Raw genomic sequence first — 24567 nt, 5'->3', positions numbered from 1 at the left:
CAGTCGACCTGTCATATCTCACTCATACAAGCATGGTACGCGTTCACCTACACGAGCTTAGAATGTGTGCTAGGAACGCGCCTCTTTCATATATTTGATCGCCAGTGTCCGAGATGTGCTCTTGGCTAGAGCCCCTGGCGCCATTACTGAACTTTTGGGTGGGGCGTTAGGGCGTCACGCATGGTTTATCGCCTTCGAAATAGATTTAGGGAGTTAAGAATACAGTGACTCAGCCGTTCCAAAGAGACCACACTTTGATTGTAGTTTTAGATGATTTTTATGCATAGGTAATTCAGGACTAATTCTTTTGTAATTTTTCCATATTAGATAGATAGATAGATAGATAGATAAATTATTTATTGTCACAACATGGTCGTTACAATCTGTACCTTATGAAATATCTTAAAGTTATAACCTATACAATACAAGGAAATTTTACTTACAATCTAGGTATACGTGACAAGTGGACAGTCTCAGCTATGTGCTGGAGCCTCACCTTCCGGCGTGGTTTCAGCGCTGATTTTCAGCCTGCCCGGTTTGAGGCGGTGACACAAAACGACTAGAAGTACATAAAAAAAAAAAAAAAAACAAGAATGCAAAATTTAAGTTTTCAATTACATACTAATTACTTACAAATCCTTAAAAAAAGATATTTTTAACAAGAAATTAAATAAATACTTAGATACACTGAATATGGAATTATATTGGTAGGTAGTATTTTTAGTCATTTTGCCTTTTAAGCAACATGGGTTTCAGTTTGTCTTTGAACGATATTTGGGACATGTTAAGACGAAGAGGTGGATATTCATGGAAGAAAACGCGTCGTATTTATTTTAACGTAATAGCTCATCCGTTTTGGTTAGAAGCCTTATTATAATATAACAAGACATAGGTATACATAGTTCCAAAATCAAATAGACAAAACCTTTGGACATGAGGTGATGTTGGTCACCTAAACAAGACAAGTTTTTAAAATTGAAGTTTCGTTTTCGTTTGTTTTTCCTCGAAAACATAACTAAACTTCAAGTTTAAATCATAAAGTTATCTTTACCAAAGAGGATCGAGTATTGTAGAGAGTTACTGTCGAAGTAAAATGTGTAATCACAGTGCATAGACTGCCATCTCTCGACTCAAGCTTTTGAGCCTCAGGTTTGACAATTTGGCCCATATTCTTTGCTTGATATATGTTAAAATGTCAAATATGAATATTAATCTATGTCAAATATGAATATTAGTATTTACCTATGTCGCCATCTATCGTGTACCTTGCCTAATATCAGTCCGAATAAATCATATATTCATCGAAGCTGTTGTTTCTCTAATGCCATCCGTACATAGGCCACCGTACCTTTTTCTGTATGGTACTGAGGTACGTTTTTTTCTTAGACTTTATCTGTCTATACGGAGTCATATATGTCTTTGTCTTTACGGAATGTTATTATTGGTTATACTTAATATCAGTTTTGAGTATCGCTGCGCTTTTTGTAGCATAGTTAATTAGGCCGTTTTCGCCACGTAGAAGCACTTAAAAAAAAGAAAAAGAATAGACCGAAAAAGATATTGATAATATTAAAAAGTTTCTTTGAAAAAATATCGATTTAGCTTCAAAAAACTATGCAGGAAACCTTCCAGAGCATTTGTCTAGACGTGTACAGATATATTTGAGTACGCTGTCCGCTCCTATATATCTGATGGAGATTGTGACACGCGCAGCTTCGGCGTTCCCATTCCCATACTAATTTACTTGTAGAATTGAGTGCATGGACTTCCTGAGCCTAGCCCACAATAGCTTAAAATAGCCTTTCTGCATTAATTTATAGGAATTGTCACTTTGTTTACACATATAAGTAAGTAGTAAGTGGGGCCAGGCCAGTACGAACAACCAATACAAGCGAGTGACCAAACGTTTTTAAGTTGGTTGGTAAATAAAATTGAAATACCTATAATGTATTTACAATATTCACTATTTCAAATTTTTGACATCTTAAATGATGAGGTAATAAACTATCAGTGGGAAGAGTGGTGTAAGTGGCATCTTCTATCCAAAATTTAAATACGGGAAACCATTGATTCTCCATACAAACCAAATACAAACGTAGTTCTCATTTTCCAAGGCCATTAATATAATCACTGAACAGAATCATTTTTGGTGCGTCTTGCTTGGTGGAACGCTACAATGCGATTGGTTGTTGAGTACGCAACGCGCGCGCGATTGGTCGCAAAGACTGCACGCTTGGCTCGCATTCGTCAATGGTACCAATGACGTCACTATACTGGCACCATTTTTATTGCCCGTATGTCACATCTTTGGAGGTAATATATCTATGTATGTATATGTCGTATGTAATACTAATATGTTATGATCTTACCAGCTCCAGGTAGCCGATGATGAAGCATCCTGTCTTCAGGTCGATGCAGCCGCAGCACTTGTCGAAGATCAGGCTAGGCATGATTCTGGAAAAGAAAAATAAATAATTATAAAAATGAAATCAGCTTTTTTGTCAACCACTTTTTTGGCTGACTGTACCTAAGCATAACGGAAAATGTATGTAATTTTCAAGTTTGCTGTCAGAAAGAACGTCAGTAGTCAGTATCGCCACCTGGCGAAAAACACGATTCAGAAAACCCTTGGTCACATGTCAAAAAGAAACAGGCTGACTATAATATTGCGACAGGAAAATGTTCGTTAAAATGTTAATAAGTTTACTTATAAAAAAGAAACAGTTAAAAATCGTTCAAAATTATAAAACCGCCTCGCCTACCTCCACTTTTAACTTATGCAGCATAACGTCACTACTTTTAAAAAAATCTCGTATCTCACGCTGTTCCTCAAAGTTAAAACGCAGTAAGTCTATATGCATTCCATACATACTCACTACAATTTTCTTTTCATTGACAGACGAAGATACAAGTTTTTTTTTAAATAGTGACGATATATAAATTCCACAATATTCTCTCACTATGGCGTAATATAACGGAACAACAAGTTCTATTATAGGTAATGTAATCTTTTATAGTCCGTATTTTACCACAGAATCTATAATGGGAACGTGTGTATGGCTGTTTTTCCGTCTTTCACGGCAAAACGGAGCGACAAAATGACATGATTTTTATGTCGAGATAGTTGAAGGGATACATAGGTTTTTGTCTCTTTCCAACCCCCCACTTTCCTAAAATGGGGGTGGACGTTTGTATGGAGCAGGCCAAAAGCTGGTAATGAAATGCTGGTTTAGTTTTGACATTGAACTTGAAGCATCGACGAACGTTGTTTCGGAACATGAATGGAACTGATGTAATGAATAAGTTATGTAATTTGCATACCGCATAACTAATATGATACGCGACGTCTGTGTGCCGACTGCATACAGACGTCGCGTATCATATTAGGTAGCTGTAGCTATCTATCTCTATCGCTCTTGCGTATTGGCACGACAGAGCCAGACTGCATTTCTGCGGCGTTTGGCGTCGCAGAAATGTCATTCGGCTGCGGGGCCTGACCTCCGTTTCAATGTTTGTACGAAGACACCAAAGTTGACGAGTAAAGAAGACTACAAGAGTAGGTATTTCTGTACGATTTAATTATATACTCTGTCAAACAAGTTTGTCAGTAAATAAGAACAAAGAAAACTATAATTTATGTTGGTAGAATTATCGTAAGTTCTATCCGTTTTTTATTATTTTTGTTTAAGTATAATGTAGATTGTGCAACATGCGACGACAAATATTTCCAAAGAGAGTAGGGTTTCAAGTTGCTCATTATTTTTATGATCAGCATCACCCAAAAGGAGTAGGTACAAAAGGTACCCTTTAAAACGGTTTTGACCGACTATTTTACGGCTACCCGACCGTTAATTGACATTGCTGACTGTCACTTTGACACAAAAGTGGTCATGGGTGTGGTCAAATATGTTTTCAGGGGTGCTGATTCCAAAATTAATAACCAATCTGGAATCTGACATTGCTGACTGTCAATTGATACAAAAGACGTCATGGGTGTCGTCAAATAGGTTTTTGGGGGTCATGGTGCTGACTTCAAAATTAATGACCAATTGGAAATCTGACATTGCTGACTGTCACATTGACATAAAAGTTGTCATGGGTCAACGGGTCATGGGTCAGTGTGTTATGGGTCAATTATCGTGACTAAATTGGATTCGCAGGTGTTTGTTGGAACAGTGTTATGCAATATCTGGACCTGAAAATAAAAGGTTATGAACCCCATCTACGGGACATATGCCGGTCTTGCCTTATAAATAGAAAAATGGTTATATGTTCAAAATTTCAACGTTATTTTATTAATTATCTAGCACATTCTGCCCTGTTATTACGTAAAATAACAATGATCATGAGTTTGGAACCTAGTCTCATATGAAATTACGCGACAACAAACACTAGACGGTCTTTCCGTACTCATCGCGGGAGGACGGTCAACCCGCCGAGCCTTAAAAAATGTGATTTTTATCACTTAAAAGTACCTTAATTCACCAAAATGTTGTAAAAGCTTTGTAAAATATAATATTTGCTATCCCATAGGACCATGCGCATTACGCCAGACTACATTAATTATAGAGTTTTATCCACTCAAACTTTAATTCAAATAAACTATGCCGGTCTTGCCCGCACTGACCTTAGGTATCCTTTTCTCTAGCACCCTAAAGAAAAGGATGCATATAGTTTTCTTTGTTCTTATTTACTGACAAACTTGTTTGACAGAGTAAATATACATAATTATATTATTTTGGAAACCTTGTTAACTACATTTTTTTTTTGGGATTTCTTGATGACCCAATGCCATTGCCTCATGATAAAAGTTTTTCTGTCAATTATGTATCTACTTTTTAGGGTTCCGTAGTCAACTAGGAACCCTTATAGTTTCGCCATGTCTGTCTGTCCGTCCGTCCGTCCGTCCGTCCGTCCGTCCGTCCGTCCGTCCGTCCGTCCGTCCGTCCGTCCGTCCGTCCGTCCGTCCGCGGATAATCTCAGTAACCGTTAGCACTAGAAAGCTGAAATTTGGTACCAATATGTATATCAATCACGCCAACAAAGTGCAAAAATAAAAAATGGGAAAAATTTTTTTTTATTAGGGTACCCCCTACATGCAAAGTGGGGGCTGATATTTTTTTCATTCCAACCCCAACGTGTGATATATTGTTGGATAGGTATTTAAAAATGAATAAGGGTTTACTAAAATCATTTTTTGATAATGTTAATACTTTCGGAAATAATCGCTCTTAAAGGAAAAAAAAAGTGTGTCCCCCCTCTAACTTTTGAACCATATGTTTAAAAAATATGAAAAAAATCACCAAAGTAGAACTTTGTAAAGACTTTCTAGGAAAATTGTTTTGAACTTGATAGGTTCAGTAGTTTTTGAGAAAAATACGAAAAACTACGGAACCCTACACTGAGCGTGGCCCGACACGCTCTTGGCCGGTTTTTATAACAAGATATGGGTTTTAACCCTCTCCAACTAGTAGTAGAGTAAATAAATAAATATTGGGGACACCTTACACAGATCAACTTAGCCCCTAAACTAAGCAAAGCAAAGTAACTATGGGTGCTAAGCAACGATATACATACTTAAATAGATAAATACATACCACTTATATAAATAGAAAACATCCATTACTCAGGAACAAATACCCGTGTTCATCACACAAATAAATGCCCTTACCGGGATTCGAACCCAGGACCGCGGCTTAGCAGGCAGGGTCACTACCGACTGAGCCAGACCGGTCGCCACGTCAGAGTAGCAACGAATTGGTAATTCGTTAACGACATTTTCTTTTGTCGATCTTTTCTTTGTTCAACCAGTTTCTTTGTAGACGGTAAAATATAGGGTAAAAGTCAAGGTAAACCTAATCACAAAAAACCTAATTTAACTCTAGCGCTGGTGGCCTAGCGGTAAGAGCGTGCGACTTTCGATCCGGATACGGCTCGTACCAATGAGTTTTTCGTACGAAATGTCATTTGAATGCCAGTCGCTTTTTGGAAAACAATGACTAAAATAAAGATTACAACTCGTCGTAAAAAAAAAACTTGGGAGAACCGGTCTGAGCCGTGGCAAACTCATGGAGGATGAGCACAGAGCGTGAGAATCCGTTTGAAAACCAATGAAAAAAAAAATGATTACAAGTAACCGGTCGCCGGAACAAGGTGCCCTTGAAGTAGTATAGTCGGGCCTTATGTATTGGTAGTAAGACTCACGTATAGTCAGTAGTCTTATAATCCACGCCGTATAAACCTGATTATACATGGGCCTTATGTGTTTGTAGTAAGATTCACATATACTCAGTCATCTCAGCAGCAGGCATGTAAAAGATTAATGATTGTATAATAAGTTTTAAAGCGATATGGTAAGACCTGTTTTTGGATGTGTGTGATGAGACCAAACCAGACAGTGAAGCAGAATATACCATTATTATTCAAGTTGATTTCAGACTATGCCGCGTTTTATAATCTGGGTAAAGGGATCTTAAGACGATACGGTAGGGGTCAATTCTCCATACAAACGCTCTCGACTATTTCCTCCCTGATTTTTGAAGATAGAGCAATGATTTTTTCAACACAGATTATTATTATTTTTATCTATGTCGGACCGTTTTGATTTTTTTGATATTCTGCTTTTTAAAAACTCTAGAGCCAATCAAAAATTTCCAAAAACGGCCTTTTTCATTATGGCGCAAAAAAAGGTGTGATACTCAAGATTGGTAACAATTAACCAAAAAATCTATATATTTAACTAAAATTCCCAAGTTGAAAGGGGGGCTCATTTCCTCTTAAGCCTCCGCCACACATAAAGCGTTTTGATAGCGTAGCGTCAGCGGAGCGTTAGCAGAGCGCAATGTTAGCGGTGGAACGCTGAAGTTCCGCTCGCAATCCGCGCTTGTTAGTTCCCGCCGGCGTCCGCTGGACGCAACGCCAGCATTCGTCCGGCGCACCGCTATCGTTGCGCTCCGCTACCGCTCCGCCTACGCTATCAAAACGCGCATGTGTGGCCGAGCTTTTACTGTCGATGGCGCTTACGGCGTTATGAGCGATGTTTGTGTACAAATACGATCGCGGGACGTAAGCGCCATCGAGAATAAGGTCCCTTTACCCAGATAACGTCACGATGGTCGCGCGACGACGATGCGACGCATACGAAATGTATGAGACGCGACGGCGACGGTCGCGCGATGGTCGCGCGACCGTTTTATATTATGGTACTGTTTATTTCCGTTTTGGTAAAAGCTTTTGAAGTTGCCTTTAGTATTTACTCCATTGCTTGCTTGTATTGCTCATTAAGACAAAAGTTACCCCGAACGTTATAAAATATTTTTTTCATCACACTCGCACACTAAATGTGCTATTGCACGCAGGCGGAGCGTGAGTTATAGAAAAATCGTTCTCCCTAGGGAGTTAAGGAATCTCTAGTACTGTATTGAACTCTTTTTTACCTTTTTGCATATTTTTTATAATGCAAGTGTGATGAAAAGCATTGTGTCTAGAGTCTTAAACTGTGTGTACTAGAGTCTTTAAATCGCTCCGGCAAGCCGTCGCGATTTAACTTACTCTGCTTAGTGATATTCAACTTCCTCCCCTTGTTGCACAATGTACTATTGCGTTGATTTATTTTTGTATCGAGGTTAATATTACAGTGTCATCAGGTTTACATAATGTTTATTTATGCGAAATTTTAGCTGTATCGGAAATCGAAATGTGAGTCAAAGTGGGCGTAGGTACAATATTATTATTTTATTCAAAGTAACTTACAGAAGACCGCAGCGAAATAGCACTAGACCCTACTCATAGTGTTGTGTTCCTGCCGGTGAGTAAGGCTGCCAGAGCTCAACGAGGGTGCGGTGTGCTGGTGACGGAAGGATCTACGGAACTAATTCGTTCCGTCTATTGTCCTTTGAGTCGTCGGCAACCCGAATCCTCCTTGGAACTTGTACACTCTTTTTTGCTGTGTATTTAACACAGCAAAAGGGAGTGCACATGCTTCTAATGGGTTGACAACGCGCATGTGACACTCCTTGAGTTGCAGGCGTTCATAGGTTACGGTGACCGCTTTCCATCAGGCGGACCGTGTGCTTGTTTGCCACCGACGTAGTATTAAAAAAAAACTAACATTTCCTACTAATATGGCAAGATAAATAAAAGCTTGTAAAAATGTCGCCTTATCTACTTCGAAACATGAATTTGACCTTACCTCACCTTCTGTTACGCAAGCATCTAAAAATAACGACTATTTTAGATTTGACAAACATTATGCACTCCTATCTAATTTTGTTCATGTTACCTGTCGTGATTGTTTTTCACCGAATGGTTTAACAGGAAGATCAGCGCTGGAAGTCGCCAGCAATATGCTGAGGTTAAACCATTTCGTGGCACCTTCTCGTTTTTATGTGTTCCTATTTGTAATATTTTTCTCTTTTGTGTGTTTACGAATAAAATTTATTCTATTCTATTCTATTCTATTCTATTTCTTTGGCAAATTGCCTTACTATTTTGCTTGAAGTTTTGTGGCTGAAAGTGACCATCAGGTTACCTTTTGAGCTGCATCATCATCCTCCTTGCGTTATCCCGGCATTTGCCACGGCTCATGGGAGCCTGGGGTCCGCTTTGACAACTAATCCCGATTTGGCGTAGGCACTAGTTTTACGAAAGCGACTGCCATCTGACCTTCCAACCCGAAGGGTAACTAGACCTTATTGGAATTAGTCCGGTTTCCTCACGATGTTTTCCTTCACCGAAAAGCGACTGGTAAATATCAAATGACATTTCACACATAACATACATAACATAAAATCACGCCTGTATCCCATAAAGGGGTAGGCAGAACACACGAAACCACTAAAGCTTCAGTGCCACTCCCGGCAAATAAGGGGTTGAAAGAAAACTAAACTGTGACATTGCAGTGACAGGTTGCCAGCCTCTGAAAAACTCCCATTGGTGACACCCACGGGAAGAGCCGTGGTGTTCTTTACCCGTCACCACACGCGACCTCATTGGTGCAGAACGACCTCCAGAACGAAAGTCGCACGCACTTACCGCTAGGCCACCAGCGCGTTACCTTTTGAGCTTACGATATATAAAAACATACCTAATTTACGGCTCTGATAAATAGGTACCTACATAAAAAGAATCGCATACTCGTAGCTTCGTATTACCGGCGTGCCAAAATTATAATAGACATGTAGGTATGGTAAACTGGAGGTAAACACTAAATGGCTGGAGGTAAACACTAAACGTACATGCAAGTTATTTTTCCCCTCACTAGCTCGGAAACACGTGTTTTGTCCTTTAATACCAGCGGGTAAAAACGCATTTTATCCACTAGTGGGTAAAGTAATTTGACCTTGAATAAAGTCTAATTAATTGCTTTAAAATTGATAAAAGTAGGTGAATCTAGTAATAAAGATGATTTACCACCTGTGAAACTACTGGAAGCAGTAATAAACGCATTTTTTGCGTTGTAGTTTCCTCGCTGTAGTGAGGGGAAAAGTTTTGTGTTATACTCGGGTGCAAATGTATTTTACTTCTCGTGTGTTAAAAAACTCGCAAGTTCAGGATTCTATTCTCGAACCACTCGCTTCGCTCGTGGTTCAACTATAGAATCCTTTCACTTGCTCGTTTTTCAATTCAACACACTCGGCGTTAAAATACAACTTTGCCCCCTTGTATAACAAATAACTATTTCATGATCTGTAATCTTATGTACTTATGGCCATTTCTCAAAATTTTGGCACCGACAGGTGAAAGATTTGCTTTTTTTTAAATGTCGCATTTTAAAAAAAAAATTTGTAGGGATCGTTTGAATGCGTCTCAAGCATTTCAAAAATGTCAAAGGCACCGATATCAATTAATTATTATAGAAGTTATGATCGATTAAAATTCAGGTGAACGACATCATGATCAGGTGAAGGATAAATATACACAGGTTATCGACAACAGCAGCAGGTTAACGACAAATTAGTACAAATTTGTATGACACATTTGACAAGTTAACGACAAGCGTCGCTAACCTGCGTCCGTAGTCGATCACCTGTAGTTTGGTGATCATTCACCTGATATGGACGTCATTCACCTGCCCATCAGCATTATAATAGTTTTTAACCGCTGCCCAAATCTCAAGGAAAGGGGTCATTAATATTTTATACCCGACACTTAAATAAAATTATAATATAATAGCTACTCTGAAATATAATGAAGTGACTTCACTTCAAGCAATCACTTGCTTACTGACACGGTATTTAGACTATAATTAAGATTTCATTTTTTAAAGGGGGCAAAAAACAAATGAAAAAATTAAAATATGTAAATAAATCACAGAAGAGTTACTTTTAATTTTAAAAATATAAGGATACTCATTATTATTATAATACTCATATTCTAGATTATGTTTTAATACTCATTAATGATAATAATACTTATTGATAATACTCTGGCTTATGACAAGTGATCGACGTGTCGGTTTCCTGTCACTGAGTCGTTCACCGGGCTTTATCGCACAGGTGAAGGACACACACCACAAAAAAGCAACAATCCTTTGAGAAATGCAGCCTAAACCGATATAACAGTAATACTTTTCTCATTTAACGCACAAAACAAATATTGAAGGTGTAAAAAAGTATTATTACGATTGGTAAATTTATCATTTTTGTCGTCACCCTGTCCCAAAATGTCGTTCACTTGCCTATTTTAGCCAGGTGAACGATGCACAGGTGACCGACAAAATGCCAGTTATTTCGCCAAAACTCAAAAAGTATTTGCCGAACGAACTAAATATTTAGGTGCCTAAAAATAAGCAACAAAATACGAAACATATGTTACAGTTAATGCAGTATCTCAAACAATAACCAGTTTATGATTGACAGAATAACGACTACTTACCCGTTACAAACTCCCGTTCGAGGTAATTAAAAATTTATATTTTCTAATCAAGGCGTAGTGAGCACGTGCCGTTGCTTGCAGGTGATGGCCGATACTGGCGGCTTCGATTCATGTGGGGTGGGGCGGCAGAGGTGGAGTAGGGATCGCACAGTGCTTGCGAGTTTGTCTCGACAGGTCAACGACAAAAACGGCCGTGGACAAACTTTAAAGCCAAATAACTTGGAACATAAGTGTAATGTTATTATCAGATACTCTAGTTTTAAAAGTTAAGGATATATGCAAATAAAATACAGCAATAAAGGTAAGTAAAGTTAATAATTTGTGTACTTTTAACAACTCGAAACATGAGTACTCCGCGTTGGGACACGGAAGGTGAACGACAAAACTTAGTTACAATTATTATTTATTTCATTAATATAAAATAAATCGATTTCAAAGCATCAGGCCTCTATGTAAAAACTGTCTTTTAATATGTATTGATAATTTATTTATGAAGATATTGTATACTAAAAAAAAAGTTCTAACATAAACGTACTGACAGGTGGGGGTGGCAAAATTTTGAGAAATGACCTTATACACAGAAGAACAGAATAACCGACCGAGCCCGAAAGTCAGAGAGAAAAATGATGTACAAGAGTTGAAACTGTTGAAATAAATTTGCAAGCATTTTTGTTTGTATTCATAACGTTTAAAACTACATATAACAAGTAAATTTTATTCATAAAATTCGTACGAAAAAGAGGTAACACAAGGCTTAAAACAAGAATTATTATTGTTTATCAGAATAAAAAACATTCAGTCAAGTTCATTAATATCTGTACATTTCTTCACCTTAACTCGTATCAATAAGGGGAAAAAATGTACACATATTTATGAACTCGACTGTACCTAAACACAAGGTTAAAGTACAGAGGTAAAGTGATAAATCGACATGAAAAACTTGTCAACAATATGAATCGCTGTGACCCGTAGACCTTGGAAACACACATGGCCGCATATTTATAAATAAATGGTCTCCAAAATGGATTTGACAAAAACTGTAGGTATACATTTTTGAAACTCCTTATAAATTTTGCGAAGGTTGTTGAAAATGCATCCTGATGGCCGATTTTTGTTTTTAATCTGTTTATTTACATGAACATATTTACATAATTATATAAGAAACTAAGACTAAATTTAAAAGCTAGCTAATGTCTAAAATAGGCCCTTGAGGCATTGTACCAAGGATACTGGCGACATTTCCTCGCTGTATCGCAATGCTGATATGTTGTGCGAGGAAGTCGCCAGCTCTTCGGTCACCAGTTACCTCAACCAGACGCTTCGCGATTTCTGTGAACAACTTGTTCGCGCTGGAACCCCATGGACCTAGAGTTTTAATTTTGAGGGCTCGATTTCGTCACTAGTAAAGACGTGGAAAATGGCGAAATGTTTTTTGGAATACCGAGTGGTAGAAGTTGGGATTTTTTTATTTTATTTAACAACTAAGTACATTTTATTATTGCACACTTATGTTTCTCACCAAACGTAAACGTACGTTTAGTGGTACCAATAAAAAAACACGAAATCGAACAATCGAAAAACCCTTTATCGGGTCTAAAAGCCACGCCATCGTGTAGTCCTAAAAATTCCGTGTAGCCCTAAAAATACAGGGTGGTATTTTTTGAGACCAGTGCCCACCATTTTATGTGGAATTTGACAGTTGACAGCCCACTAACCCTGAGTTTAGTGGTTGGAGCAAGTGGGCCTAAAGGGTTAAAACAATACCGATATGTACCGTGCGCCTAGGGATTTTGACTTTGCCGTAGCATATACTACAATGTTGCCACTTTTTAATTTGTCTATTATTTTTAGTAAAAATAACTACAAACGTACTACCTCACACAAATTCTGAACTCCGAGAGCTCGATCAACAATAGTGTCCTAACTTTAGAAACCTTTTTTACTCAGGGGCTTCCCAGGTAGCAAATCAAATAAAGGCCAAGGGTCGGAAGCTTCAAACTCAAAACGTATTTTGGCCGTTATTTCCAAACACATGTGGCAATACTAATGCTTCTGTTTGCCACAGTTTTGTGATTTATAAATATTATGTACTTATATTTAATGGCGGATTTAGTCGGTACTCGGTTTACTCCATCCCTTCAACTGTCTTCACCTAAAAAATCACGTCAATTCGTCGCTCCGTTTGGCCGTGAAAGACGGACAAACAGACATACACACTTTTCCATTTATAATATTACCTAGTATGGATAATTGGATATGGATTTCGCTCATACTGGCCGAATACTAAAAGTGGCCAAAGACGTCGAATATTCGTAACACCTCCAAAAGCCCTGACCAAACAATGCCCGCTTCCATTCCCCATCTGGCCATTAAAGTTATTTAAAGCCAACACACCCTTTGTTATGTTCCTATCTTTAGCGATGATGTAATGTAAGCGCCGTTTTGAGAAAAAAAAGTAGACAGCAGCTATCTCAGACGCCGGCAGTTGTAAGAAACTTTGCTTCGGGTATTCTCGATTTCGTTCGGGTTAGCGTTGCTACGGGCAATTAAATATTGGTGTTGGCATAACTTCAAATTCCTTTTTACGCGTAGTGCAGTGCTTTCATTTAATTGGGTTTTTGGAAACTGTTTAGTGTTTACTTAATTTGATACTTTATAAATATCGTTGAAAACTAATTGCTGCGACCAAATTAAGTTGTCGCATAATTTTAAACGTTAACTGTATATCATGACTATATTGATTATGATATGTTTTACCTCACAAAATAAGTATTTTGTTATACAAAAAAAAAAACAGGAGGCAAACGAATCTGACATATAAGTAAATCTATAGTCCTGTAATCGGTAAATGGAAACGTTCGCGATTGGATGAAGGAAACCAGTTATAAAAGGAAAACGATTTCCTATACGTGGGCGTGGGTAATTATAAGAGTTTTATGGCACTGTTAATCGGCAATGACATTATTATTGACGGTGTTACAGCACTAAAAGGATAATAACAATTGATACTATCTGTAGAATTACCATGAGTTTGGCACGTATATTATTATGTTCAATAACGTTTGCGTAGCACTTCAATACGAAAGCGACATCAGACACAAAAGCTGACACTCCAAGCTAAAAATTCTACCAAAATTGCATATTTAACTCATAAAAGCTCTATTATTTTAGTAGAAAAAAAATAAAAACAAGAATTATGAGAAGGAAAATTCGTAGCTCATGATTACAAAACAAAAGATTCGCCTACATTGTATATTACTGACTCTGTAACTGTGTCTCTTTTTTTGTTTCCTTTATGTAGGTACAACAAAGCTTATACATACATACATACATACATACATTTTTCAGGTCTAACGCGAAATAAATTGATTCTGACCTGTTTTACTTCATGTTATTACGACTACTGGAGTTCAGAATAAATTTTATTTGGCCTTTAGATTTGATTAGACTTGACAACCTTGATGCAAAATTGTCCCACTGGCCAGTTGCCAAAAATTCACAAAACTAGATCTGCACGTTTTTGCGCGGGCGTTGTCAACAAAAAATCAAGAACTTTTACATTTCAGATTACTGCACACCGACGGCACGCCAACTGCAATGCGTGCAACTTTCATTCAATTGCAGTCCGTTTGTACCAGCCCTTATTCACGACGCATTTCGCAATTTTCGCACAATCAATACAGTATAGGACATATATTGACATATATTGTATAGCTCCGATGTGGCATTCAGTTCCAAAAGGCTCCCAAAAGCTATGGACGTTTTCATATACAATTCCAACGGATATTCGTCCCTATTACAAATAAATGGCGCCTTATTTACTGTTTGACGTCATCGTAAACAAACGAGAGAGAGGAGAGCAAAGGCTACAGACAGACGCCACACCATTTTTGCCAGCTTTTACTACTAAAATATGCAAAATTTTAAAAATAAGCAGTCAATTGTTTCAACAGAGTATTTTTTGCAACAATAACATAATGAGGGCTCGGAGGAATCGGAGGAAAACAAAACAGCAACGCGTAGCCTCAGTATTACCTGCTCCGCGTTTTTAACTGGCTGTGATTGAAAACCAGTACTTGTACGTATTCGAAGGTTTAAATTAAAACCAGTTTTCTTATAGAAGAAGCTGGAAATGGGCAATGATTTATAAATGTGCAGCAAACAAAAATAAATAAATAAATAATCAAATGATGAAAAAATCGCATCCAGGTTTTGTTTTGGTGGCTTTGGAGGCTTTATTTTTCCGGTTTTATGTCAGTATGAATATAATATATTTAAAATCAAAACAATTTAAGAGATGTGTCGATAGTTAAAACCTGTTGTTAAAACAAAGATGGCCGAAATAACTAAATGTGGGTGCGGTTATGCCGGTCGGTGGATGCTCAAAAACGCCGCTCCGTAGGGACGCATCGTTGTAGGTAACCAAGGAGACGCCCTTTTTATTTATTATTTTGTTCTAAATTAGCGAGTACGAGCTACGGAATTTAGATTTTCAACTGTTTTTGATAGTATTTTCGCGATGCGCAATTGCGCAATTTGAAATATATTTTTTTATTTTACTCCGTACGACAACAATGTAATACAAGTAAAATCATGAAGGGTTTTTAAAAACAAGTACATACTGTATTTTTATATAATTATATAAGTAAAAGTTGTGGGGTAATTACTGCGAGGATGCACCGATACTGTTTTTCTTGCACGAGCGTCAAAATAATGCATATAAATATTTTTGACAACTCTAACAGAGAAATATGATACCTTTAAGACCACACTGTATTTTTATCCTACCCCAAAATACCGAACGTAAATATGCCTTAAATATGTATACCCATAAAACCGGTATAATCGAAAACTACAGTTATAAATATTGAAACTATGCGCATAATTGTATTTTAATTTTATCGTCGCTTAAAATATGGCGATTACGCTAATGAGAGTATAAAAATAAAATTCACTTACATTTGTTTGTTTAGCAACACACAAGGTAACACGTGAGAACCGACAGAGACAGCGGCCGCGATCGAACTGATTGGAATTGAAATTGGTCAACAGCGCGTTGTTGATCAACTGAATGAGATGAGTGAACGAACTTGTTTCGGAGCCATTCGGTCTTTCTTGGAAATGCAGGGGTCGCTTCAGCGCGCGCAGTGATGTGAAGTTGGTTGTAAAACTTGTGCTTTTGGAGTCTGATTGGTCTGAAGTTAGAAATTAAGATGCGGATAACGTCTGGGATGGGGTTGGTTGCTCGACTTGCTCAGTACATATATGAGTTCCCTACAGGATATATAGGAATACCTAGTACTGTTTTCCAGTTACAATATTTTACAGATTTCTCATTCTTCGTATAAATAACTTGACCGTGGTTTTGACGACCGGTCTGGCCTAGCGCGTAACCCTGCCTGCTACGCCGCGGTCCCGGGTTCGAATCCCGGTAAGGGCATTTATTTGTGATGATGAACACTGATATTTGTTCCTGAGTCATGGATGTTTTCTATGTATCTAAGTGTTTGTATATTATGTATATCGTTGTCTGAGTACCCACAACACAAGCCTCTTGAGCTTACCGTGGGACTCAGCCATGGATGCAATATGTGTAAGAATGTCCTATAATATTTATTTATTTATTTATAAGTATTATTTAACAATCTTACAGTAGAAATGCATCACGATAAATGCTCATAAGTAGCATAGAAATTTGAAAATAAACCTACCTACCTTCGTTATATACATCTGGGCTTATTGAAATCTACATAAAAATACTAGCAATTTAAATATCAGTTTGTTTCGTCAAGTGGACGAAAACTAAAGCATCTACGAAAACTAGAACACTTAAGGTCAGTTCCATCCACAAGTGACAGACATATCATCGTCACGCATGAGACGTCTATGGAACTTCCCATACAATAAAATTTAACGGCGGCCGGTCCTTAGCCTATTTGGGGCCACTTGCACCAAAGAAAATTCAGGGTTAACCCACCATTTTATATGGAATTTGACAGATGACAGCCCACTAACCCCGAGTTAAGTGGTTGGTGCAAGAGGGCCTTATGTATACAGATAAAATTTACCCGATCTATTATCACTAAAGATCGTTATCAAGGTGCACTTTTCGTGGCAAATGGTACGGTTGGCAAAAAAAAAAACAAATACTTACATTTAAATACATATGGGCGATTTTTTTTTTCAAAGTTGTCCACCCTACTTTTTTTTGGATTTGGAAATTTGTATGTGGTTTCCACTTAGAATCGCGAGCTCTTTCAATTCTAATAGGAGCAAAAAAGTGTCACAAGATTTTTTTTCCATTTTTTCATACATTTTGTATGGCGGTAACGGAATGGAAAGTTTAAAAATTGTATGGAAATCTTGGGACATTTTTTTTCTCCTATCAGGATCGAAAGAGCTTGCGATTCTAAGTATTAATCGCGTAAAAAATACCCATGTTAAAAAAGTGGGGTGGACAAACTTTGAAAAAAATGGCCCATATAGTTTTAAACACTTGTGTATTTGTTTTTTTGTCAACCATACTCTGCCACCGATACAGCACGCTGATAACGATCTTTAATTATCACCATTTTTTTTCTTATCATACATCGTTAAAGCCTTTTTTTTAATCAGTAAACAGTAGCTTTACGAAGTAGCAGCCATTCCACTAACACTAATAATGACATATCCATTAAGTAATGACAATAATATTGACAATGAGGTGATTAGTAGTGACAGTACAATATTCCTGATAGTGCCAGTACCGCATTTTTTTACTTTTCAGTATACCGGGTGGGCCCTGTAACAAAAGCAAAAAATCGGCCAGGTGCGAGTCGGACTCGCCCACCGAGGGTTCCGTACAAACTTTCTTTCAAACTACCTATTTAAAATAATCTCATGTTTCTCATATAACTCTAATGACTTGACTAGAAGACTAGAAGTATTAGGTAGTAATGAGTATTATTGTGTATAGCGCCTTTTCTCGGTGAATTCGTTAACTACTTTGAGCGACCTGTATAGTATTTTGTTTTTCAGGTTTAATTCTTTATAATGTTAACCGATTTAAACAAGTTTTTACTTTATTTGGAAGAAGAAGGTTTACGCAACAATTGAACTGAAGGCTCCTTAAACTGAACAACTTTTCTTCAGTGACTGAAGGGAATCCCCATCTTTATACCAGTATACTTACTGTATATAATAAGTGGAGGGGTTTTTAATCTGTAATCTGTAATTTTTAGGGTTCCGTACCTCAAAAGGAAAAAACGGAACCCTTATAGGATCACTTTGTTGTCCGTCTGTCCGTCCGTCCGTCCGTCTGTCAAGACCCTTTTTCTCAGGAACGCGTGGAGGTATGAAGCTGAAATTTATATCAATTACTCAGGTCTACTGTCCCTTGAAGCTGTGAAAAAATAAAACTTCTAAGCCAACGCAATCAAAAGATACAGCCGTTTATGCCGCAAATTTTCGACACTTGCAAGGGAATCAAAACCTACAGGGTGCTTCCCGTAAACTCAGAATCTTGAAATTTGGTACGAAGCAACGTCTTATAGCATAGATAAAGGAAAAATTACGAAAACCATAAATTTTTAGTTACATCACATAATATATTTTTTTTTAATAATTTTAACCTTATTACCCATTTCCTCATAAACGCGTAGAGGTATTAAATTGAAATTCATACCAAATACTCAGGTCTATAATACCTTTAAGCTGTAATAAAATCAAACTTCTATGTCAACGCAATCAAAAGAAACAGCAATTTAAGCTGCATATTTTGAAACTCGCAAGTACTCGCAAGGGAATCAAAACCTAAAGGGTACTTCCAGTCGACCTAGAATCTTGAAATTTGGCATGAAGCAACGTTTTATAGCACACATAAAGGAAAAATTCCGAAAACCTTAAATTTTTAGTTACATTACAAAATATTCTTAAATTTATGCTCCTCCATCTTTCCCCATTGTAATGTTATGAATTTCATTTTGCAATAAAAATACCATAGTTATGACTCGATTGTCGTAATGAACGAACTTTGTAAACCTTGCAGGTTTGTACGGAACCCTCGGTGCGCGAGTCCGACTCGCACTTGGCCGGTTTTAGTCTGTTTGTCGCTTTCGATTGCGAGGAATAAGGGGAGAGGATTTTCCTGTTGTCTTTCAAAACAAACACATATTAATGGGATTTCGATTTTCGAGGAAAGTACGTACACCGAAAAACAAACAATAGGTCAAACCAGTCTGTCAGTAAATAAGAACAAAGAAAACTATAGGTATCCTTTTCTCTAGCACCCTAAAGAAAAGGATGCATATAGTTTTCTTTGTTCTTATTTACTGACAGACTTGTTTGACAGAGTATAGTGAGCAGATTTGGCAACCTTGGTTGCTTCAATAATGTTGCGGACTTTATAGCCTGACAAGTTTTTATTTGACCCTCGCCACGTTGCGGATTTTCAGCTGAACTTTCTTACTGGCAAGTGGCAAGGATTACTATTTGCAAAGACCTATATAACTCCATCTAGACGGATAAAGTCTAAGAAAAAAACGTACCTCAGTACCATATAGATAAAGCAGTGGTGACCTAGATGGCGTTACACCTTTGGGGTAGGCTCAGCTAGATGGCGCTAATATTAAAATTTGACATTTTAAAACATATCAAGCTCAGAATATGGGCCAAATTGTCAAAACTGAGGTTCAAAAGTTTTAAGCCTGTGTGGAGAGATGGCAGTCTATGCACTGTGATTACACATTTTGCTTTGACAGTAACGCTCTTTAATACTCGATCCTCTTTGCTATTTGACACCCGTCGTCGAAAGTCATTGAATCTCAATGATGTTTGATGTCACGAAGTTAATATTTTAAATTTTCTAACTACCTACTTCATCGCAAATATGTCAAAATAATATTAAAAAAACCGGCCAAGAGCGTGTCGGGCCACGCTCAGTGTAGGGTTCCGTAGTTTTCCGTATTTTTCTCAAAAACTACTGAACCTATCAAGTTCAAAACAATTTTCCTAGAAAGTCTTTATAAAGTTCTACTTTTGTGATTTTTTTCATATTTTTTAAACTTATGGTTCAAAAGTTAGAGGGGGGGGACGCACTTTTTTTCCTTTAGGAGCGATTATTTCCGAAAATATTAATATTATCAAAAAACGATCTTAGTAAACCCTTATTCATTTTTAAATACCTATCCAACAATATATCACACGTTGGGGTTGGAATGAAAAATAAAATCAGCCCCCACTTTACATGTAGGGGGGGGTACCCTAATAAAACATTTTTTTCCATTTTTTATTTTTGCACTTTGTTGGCGTGATTGATATACATATTGGTACCAAATTTCAGCTTTCTAGTGCTAACGGTTACTGAGATTATCCGCGGACGGACGGACGGACGGACAGACAGACATGGCGAAACTATAAGGGTTCCTAGTTGACTACGGAACCCTAAAAAGTGAAATTAATTATACCAAAGACATAATTATATAACTCCGTATAGACAGATAAAGTCTATAAGAAAAAACGTACCTCAGTACGATACAGAAAAAGGTACGGTGGCCTAGATGGCATTACACCTTTGGGGTACGCTCAGCTAGATGGCGCTAATATTAATATTGGACATTTTGACACATATAAAGCTAAGAATATGGACCAAATTGTCAAAACTGAGGTTCAAAAGTTCTAAGCCTGTGTCGATAGATGGCAGTCTATGCACTGCAACTACACATTTTACTTCGACAGTAACTCTCTATAATACTCGATCCTCTTTGGGCTATACTTAAGTTATTTATGTGCGTATAATTTGTGCGTTCTTTCATCCGAAGCTTTTGTACAAAGATGGCACAAATGGTTTCCTGTTAAAACATCTGGCGAAGTAAAAATATCATCGGACAAACAGAACTTGATTAAATAGGGCACCGTACCAACATATTATGAAAGGGGCAGTCAATTAGGTTAAATAATAATCTCTGCTTATTTGAATACAAATAATGTCACGTTCTTTTATTTTTGCCATTTTTTTATTTTGATTTTTTTAGGGAATTTTAGGTCAATTGTACTCAGAATCACGAATACTTTCAATCACTGGGAGACAAAAAGTGTCCCAGAATGTCCATACATTTTTGTTACTTTCCTCTTTTGTTACCACACACAACATGTACGGAAACTGGTAACAAAATAAGAAAAAATCGTATGGGACAATTTTTTTAACTACTTACAAGGATTGAAAAAGCTAGTGATTCTGAGTAAAAATACCATTTTTTTTTCAAAAATATTACATTTCATAAAAGTGGCGAAAAAAAAAGAAATGCTCTACATATCAGTATCTATTGATTACTATAGGACCAACAGAAATCATAAATAAATGTGCTACATGCTACATTGGAGCTGGCATATATGTCTGTCATGTTGTCAATCGTGGTCTTTTTAATCCCCGACGCAAAAATGACGGGGTGTATAAGTTTGACGTGTCTGTCTGTCTGTTTGTCTGTGTGTGTGTGTCTCTCTGAGGCATTGTAGCTCCCGAACGGATGCACCGATTTAGTTTGTTTTTATTTGAAAGCTGATTTAGTCGGGAGTGTTCTTAGCCATGTTTCATGAAAATCGTTCCACTATGCGGGGGTGTTTTCAAAGTCTTAATTTTGTGGTTATTATGTCACATCACTTTATCCACTAATTTTCCGTGATGTACTCGCTATCGAGTTACGTATTCTCATCACGATCTATACAGATTTAGGCACTCATAATAGATGAATCATAACCTAACCACAAAATTAAAATTTTGAAAAAAACCCCCGACCGCGACATATTGGGCCGATTTTCATGAAACATGGCTAAGAACACTCCCGACACTCAGCTTTCAGACAAAAAAAAAAAACCAAATCGGTTCACCCGTTCGGGAGCTACGATGCCACAGACAGACACACACAGACAGACAGACAGACACGTCAAACTTATAACACCCCGTCGTTTTTGCTTCGGGGGTTAAGAACTATTTTAAGTAGGGACGACATACCTTTAAACAAAGATATCTATTTATACTTAGAATAGATAATATTGTATCCCTTTATCATTCTTTAACAGAAGTAGGCCTAATTCAGAAAAATGCCACTTCGTTATCTATAGACACTGATAGCAAAGCAACGCAGTTGACGCATGCATCGTGATTGCATTGTTGCATTGTGAAATATTTAACTTCGTGTCTCTGTGGAAAAGGGACCATAGGTAGGCTTGGGTGGGGTTAATTCCATGTAAGAGCATTTTTTTTGTTATACCACAGTATAATAAAGAGTACTATCGTCCAGTATGGCCACTCCCGCTCCCCGCTGAAAGCGAAGCCCACCCCCTCTCGGTTACCACAGATTGACTGAGCCCCACGGTAAGCTCAAGACGGCTTGTGTTGTGGGTACTCAGACAACGATATATATAATATATAAATACTTATATACATAGAAAACATCCATGACTCAGGAACAAATATCTGTGCTCATCTCACAAATAAATGCCCTTACCGGGATTCGAACCCGGGACCGCGGCGTAGCAGGCAGGGTCACTACCGACTACACCAAACCGGTCGTCAACTAACTAACTAAGTAACTAAGTATTTCCATGTTTTTTTTTATTAGTCGTGCAAATCTAAATATATAAAAGAAAAAACTGACTGACTGACATATAAAAACACAACGGAAACCGTTGAGCCTAGAGAAGAGATTCCAAATTTGGCACCTATGTTCCTTATAAAGTGTAGCCTCTTGCCGCCCAATTTACAATCAGATGTACATTTGGTTGCAATGGAATGTCTACTTTCATATAAGCAAATAAAGTAGAGTTTTGAATGATTCACGGTTATTTTCATTAGACTTATATTGACCGGGATATAGACCGTGATTACCTTTTTGATTTTTGTCGAGCTCCCGATATTTCGACGCAGTTGCATGCATCATGATCACGGAAAACCCGTGCCCCCGCCCGTGCCCGTGTACCCGTGGCCGTGATCATGATGCATGCAACTGCGTCGAAATATCGGGAGCTCGACAAAAATCAAAAAGGTAATCACGGTCTATATCCCGGTCAATATAAGTCTAAATAAAGTAGAATTTCTTTTGATTCTACAATTTTTCGAACAAATGAATTTTCCATTATTACACTATGATGTTGAGTTCTTCATGTATCCACTGAGCACGCCTACCATATATAACCGGTGGATAATCTATTTAATAATGGACCAGTTACATTTGCCTCCAGTCGAAATTTGCCCCGCTGTACCTTACTTATTATTATTTGTTTACGTTCTTTTAAAGTACAGTATAAAGTACAGTATAATACTCGTAGTTTACCTAAAAGTACAGTATAGCTTCGTGGGATTCTCTGTAACACCCTAAGGTACCTTTTTCTACAAAACGACACCGTTGAGGAATGAGTAATATTGTATTGTTAGATTGGTTACGGCTAAGGCCTTCAATAGAGATATGATATATGAATTATGTAGGTAAGTACTTTGAGGGGAAAAACCTAGTGCCCTACTAACAGGATAGTTGCCTCTGTTTTAAAAAAATACTGCATACTTACTGTATTACAATTTTAATAGTTATTTGTTATACAAGGTTGTATTTTAACGCCGAGTGTGGAATTGAAAAACGAGCAATGAAAGGATTCTATAGTTGAACCACGAGCGAAGCGAGTAGTTCGAAAATAGAATCCTGAACTTGCGAGTTCTTTAACACACGAGAACTAAAATACACCCGAGTGTAACACAAAACTTTTCCCTTCACTATAGCGAGGAAACTACAACGCAAAAAATCCGTTTATCACTACTTCCAGTAGTTCCACAGGTGGTAAATCATCTTTATTACTAGATTCACCTACTTTTATCAATTTTAAAGCAGTTAATTTGACTTTATTCAAGGACAAATTACTTTACCCACTAGTGGATAAAGTAATTTGACCTTGAATATACTTAGTCAAATTTTCTGCTTTAAAATCACTCGTGGTTCAACTATAGAATCATTTCACTTGCTCGTTTTTCAATTCCACACTCGACGTTAAAATACAACTTTGCATCCTTGTACAAATAACTATTGCAGTAAATACTTACTTATAGTTAATTTTATGCCTTAGTGATAACGACGCATGTACATAAAGGGTTCGAAACATCGGGATATACAGTAAAACTTAGGCCCTTCGCCCACGGAGCTACTAATAAAAACTAGTTACAAATTGAAATTAAGCCTGGCGTCCACTAGGGCGGAATCAAGCCGCGTCGAATCCCTTATTAGGTCGCGTTCGATTGACTAGTCCGATCAATCGGAATACGAATATTTTTTTTCCTGTTGGCTCGATTGATCGGACTTGGACTTTTCGAATCCTGTCAGTCTTACTATCGGAGTAATCTTATACCTTTAAACGAGCAATTCTTGTATATTTAATATTTATATATACCGACGATCTCGGAAACCGCTTAACGATTTCGCTGAATGTTATGTGGAATGTGGAGGTTTTCAGGGGTGAAAAATCATCTAGCGTAGCCCTCCCATCCCGGAAAACGCGAATTTTCGAGTTTTCATGCGTTTTTCTTTCGCGTTAGTAAACGCAAAAATATAGTCGTTAATTTCGATCACCGCGCATCGGCTGGGCGTAGTTCAGTTGTAACTGTTGTAAGAGGTGGGTCTAATGTTCGCAAGCACATCGCAGCGGCCAGAAATAAAGTTTTTGTTTTATTTA

At 37.5% G+C, this 24567-nt stretch overlaps 1 protein-coding gene across 1 annotated transcript in view; it reads right to left on the bottom strand.

Annotated features, from left to right (window-relative positions):
- LOC125235239 overlaps window positions 1-15968 on the bottom strand; it is a 44070-nt gene extending 28102 nt beyond the window's left edge. The window contains exons 1-2 of the mRNA XM_048141730.1: window positions 15835-15968; window positions 2370-2454 (exon numbers count right to left, since the gene is read on the bottom strand). Of these exons, the coding sequence (XP_047997687.1) occupies window positions 2370-2450 (81 nt within the window). The 5' untranslated portion in view covers window positions 2451-2454; window positions 15835-15968. The remainder of the gene's footprint in view (window positions 1-2369; window positions 2455-15834) is intronic.
- Window positions 15969-24567: the final 8599 nt, after the last annotated feature.

This window comes from Leguminivora glycinivorella, chromosome 17 (genome assembly GCF_023078275.1).
Source record: "Leguminivora glycinivorella isolate SPB_JAAS2020 chromosome 17, LegGlyc_1.1, whole genome shotgun sequence".
Classification (NCBI taxonomy): domain Eukaryota; kingdom Metazoa; phylum Arthropoda; class Insecta; order Lepidoptera; family Tortricidae; genus Leguminivora; species Leguminivora glycinivorella.
The sequence above is the reverse complement of the archived record's forward strand: the minus strand, read 5'-3'. Positions and strand labels throughout refer to the sequence as shown.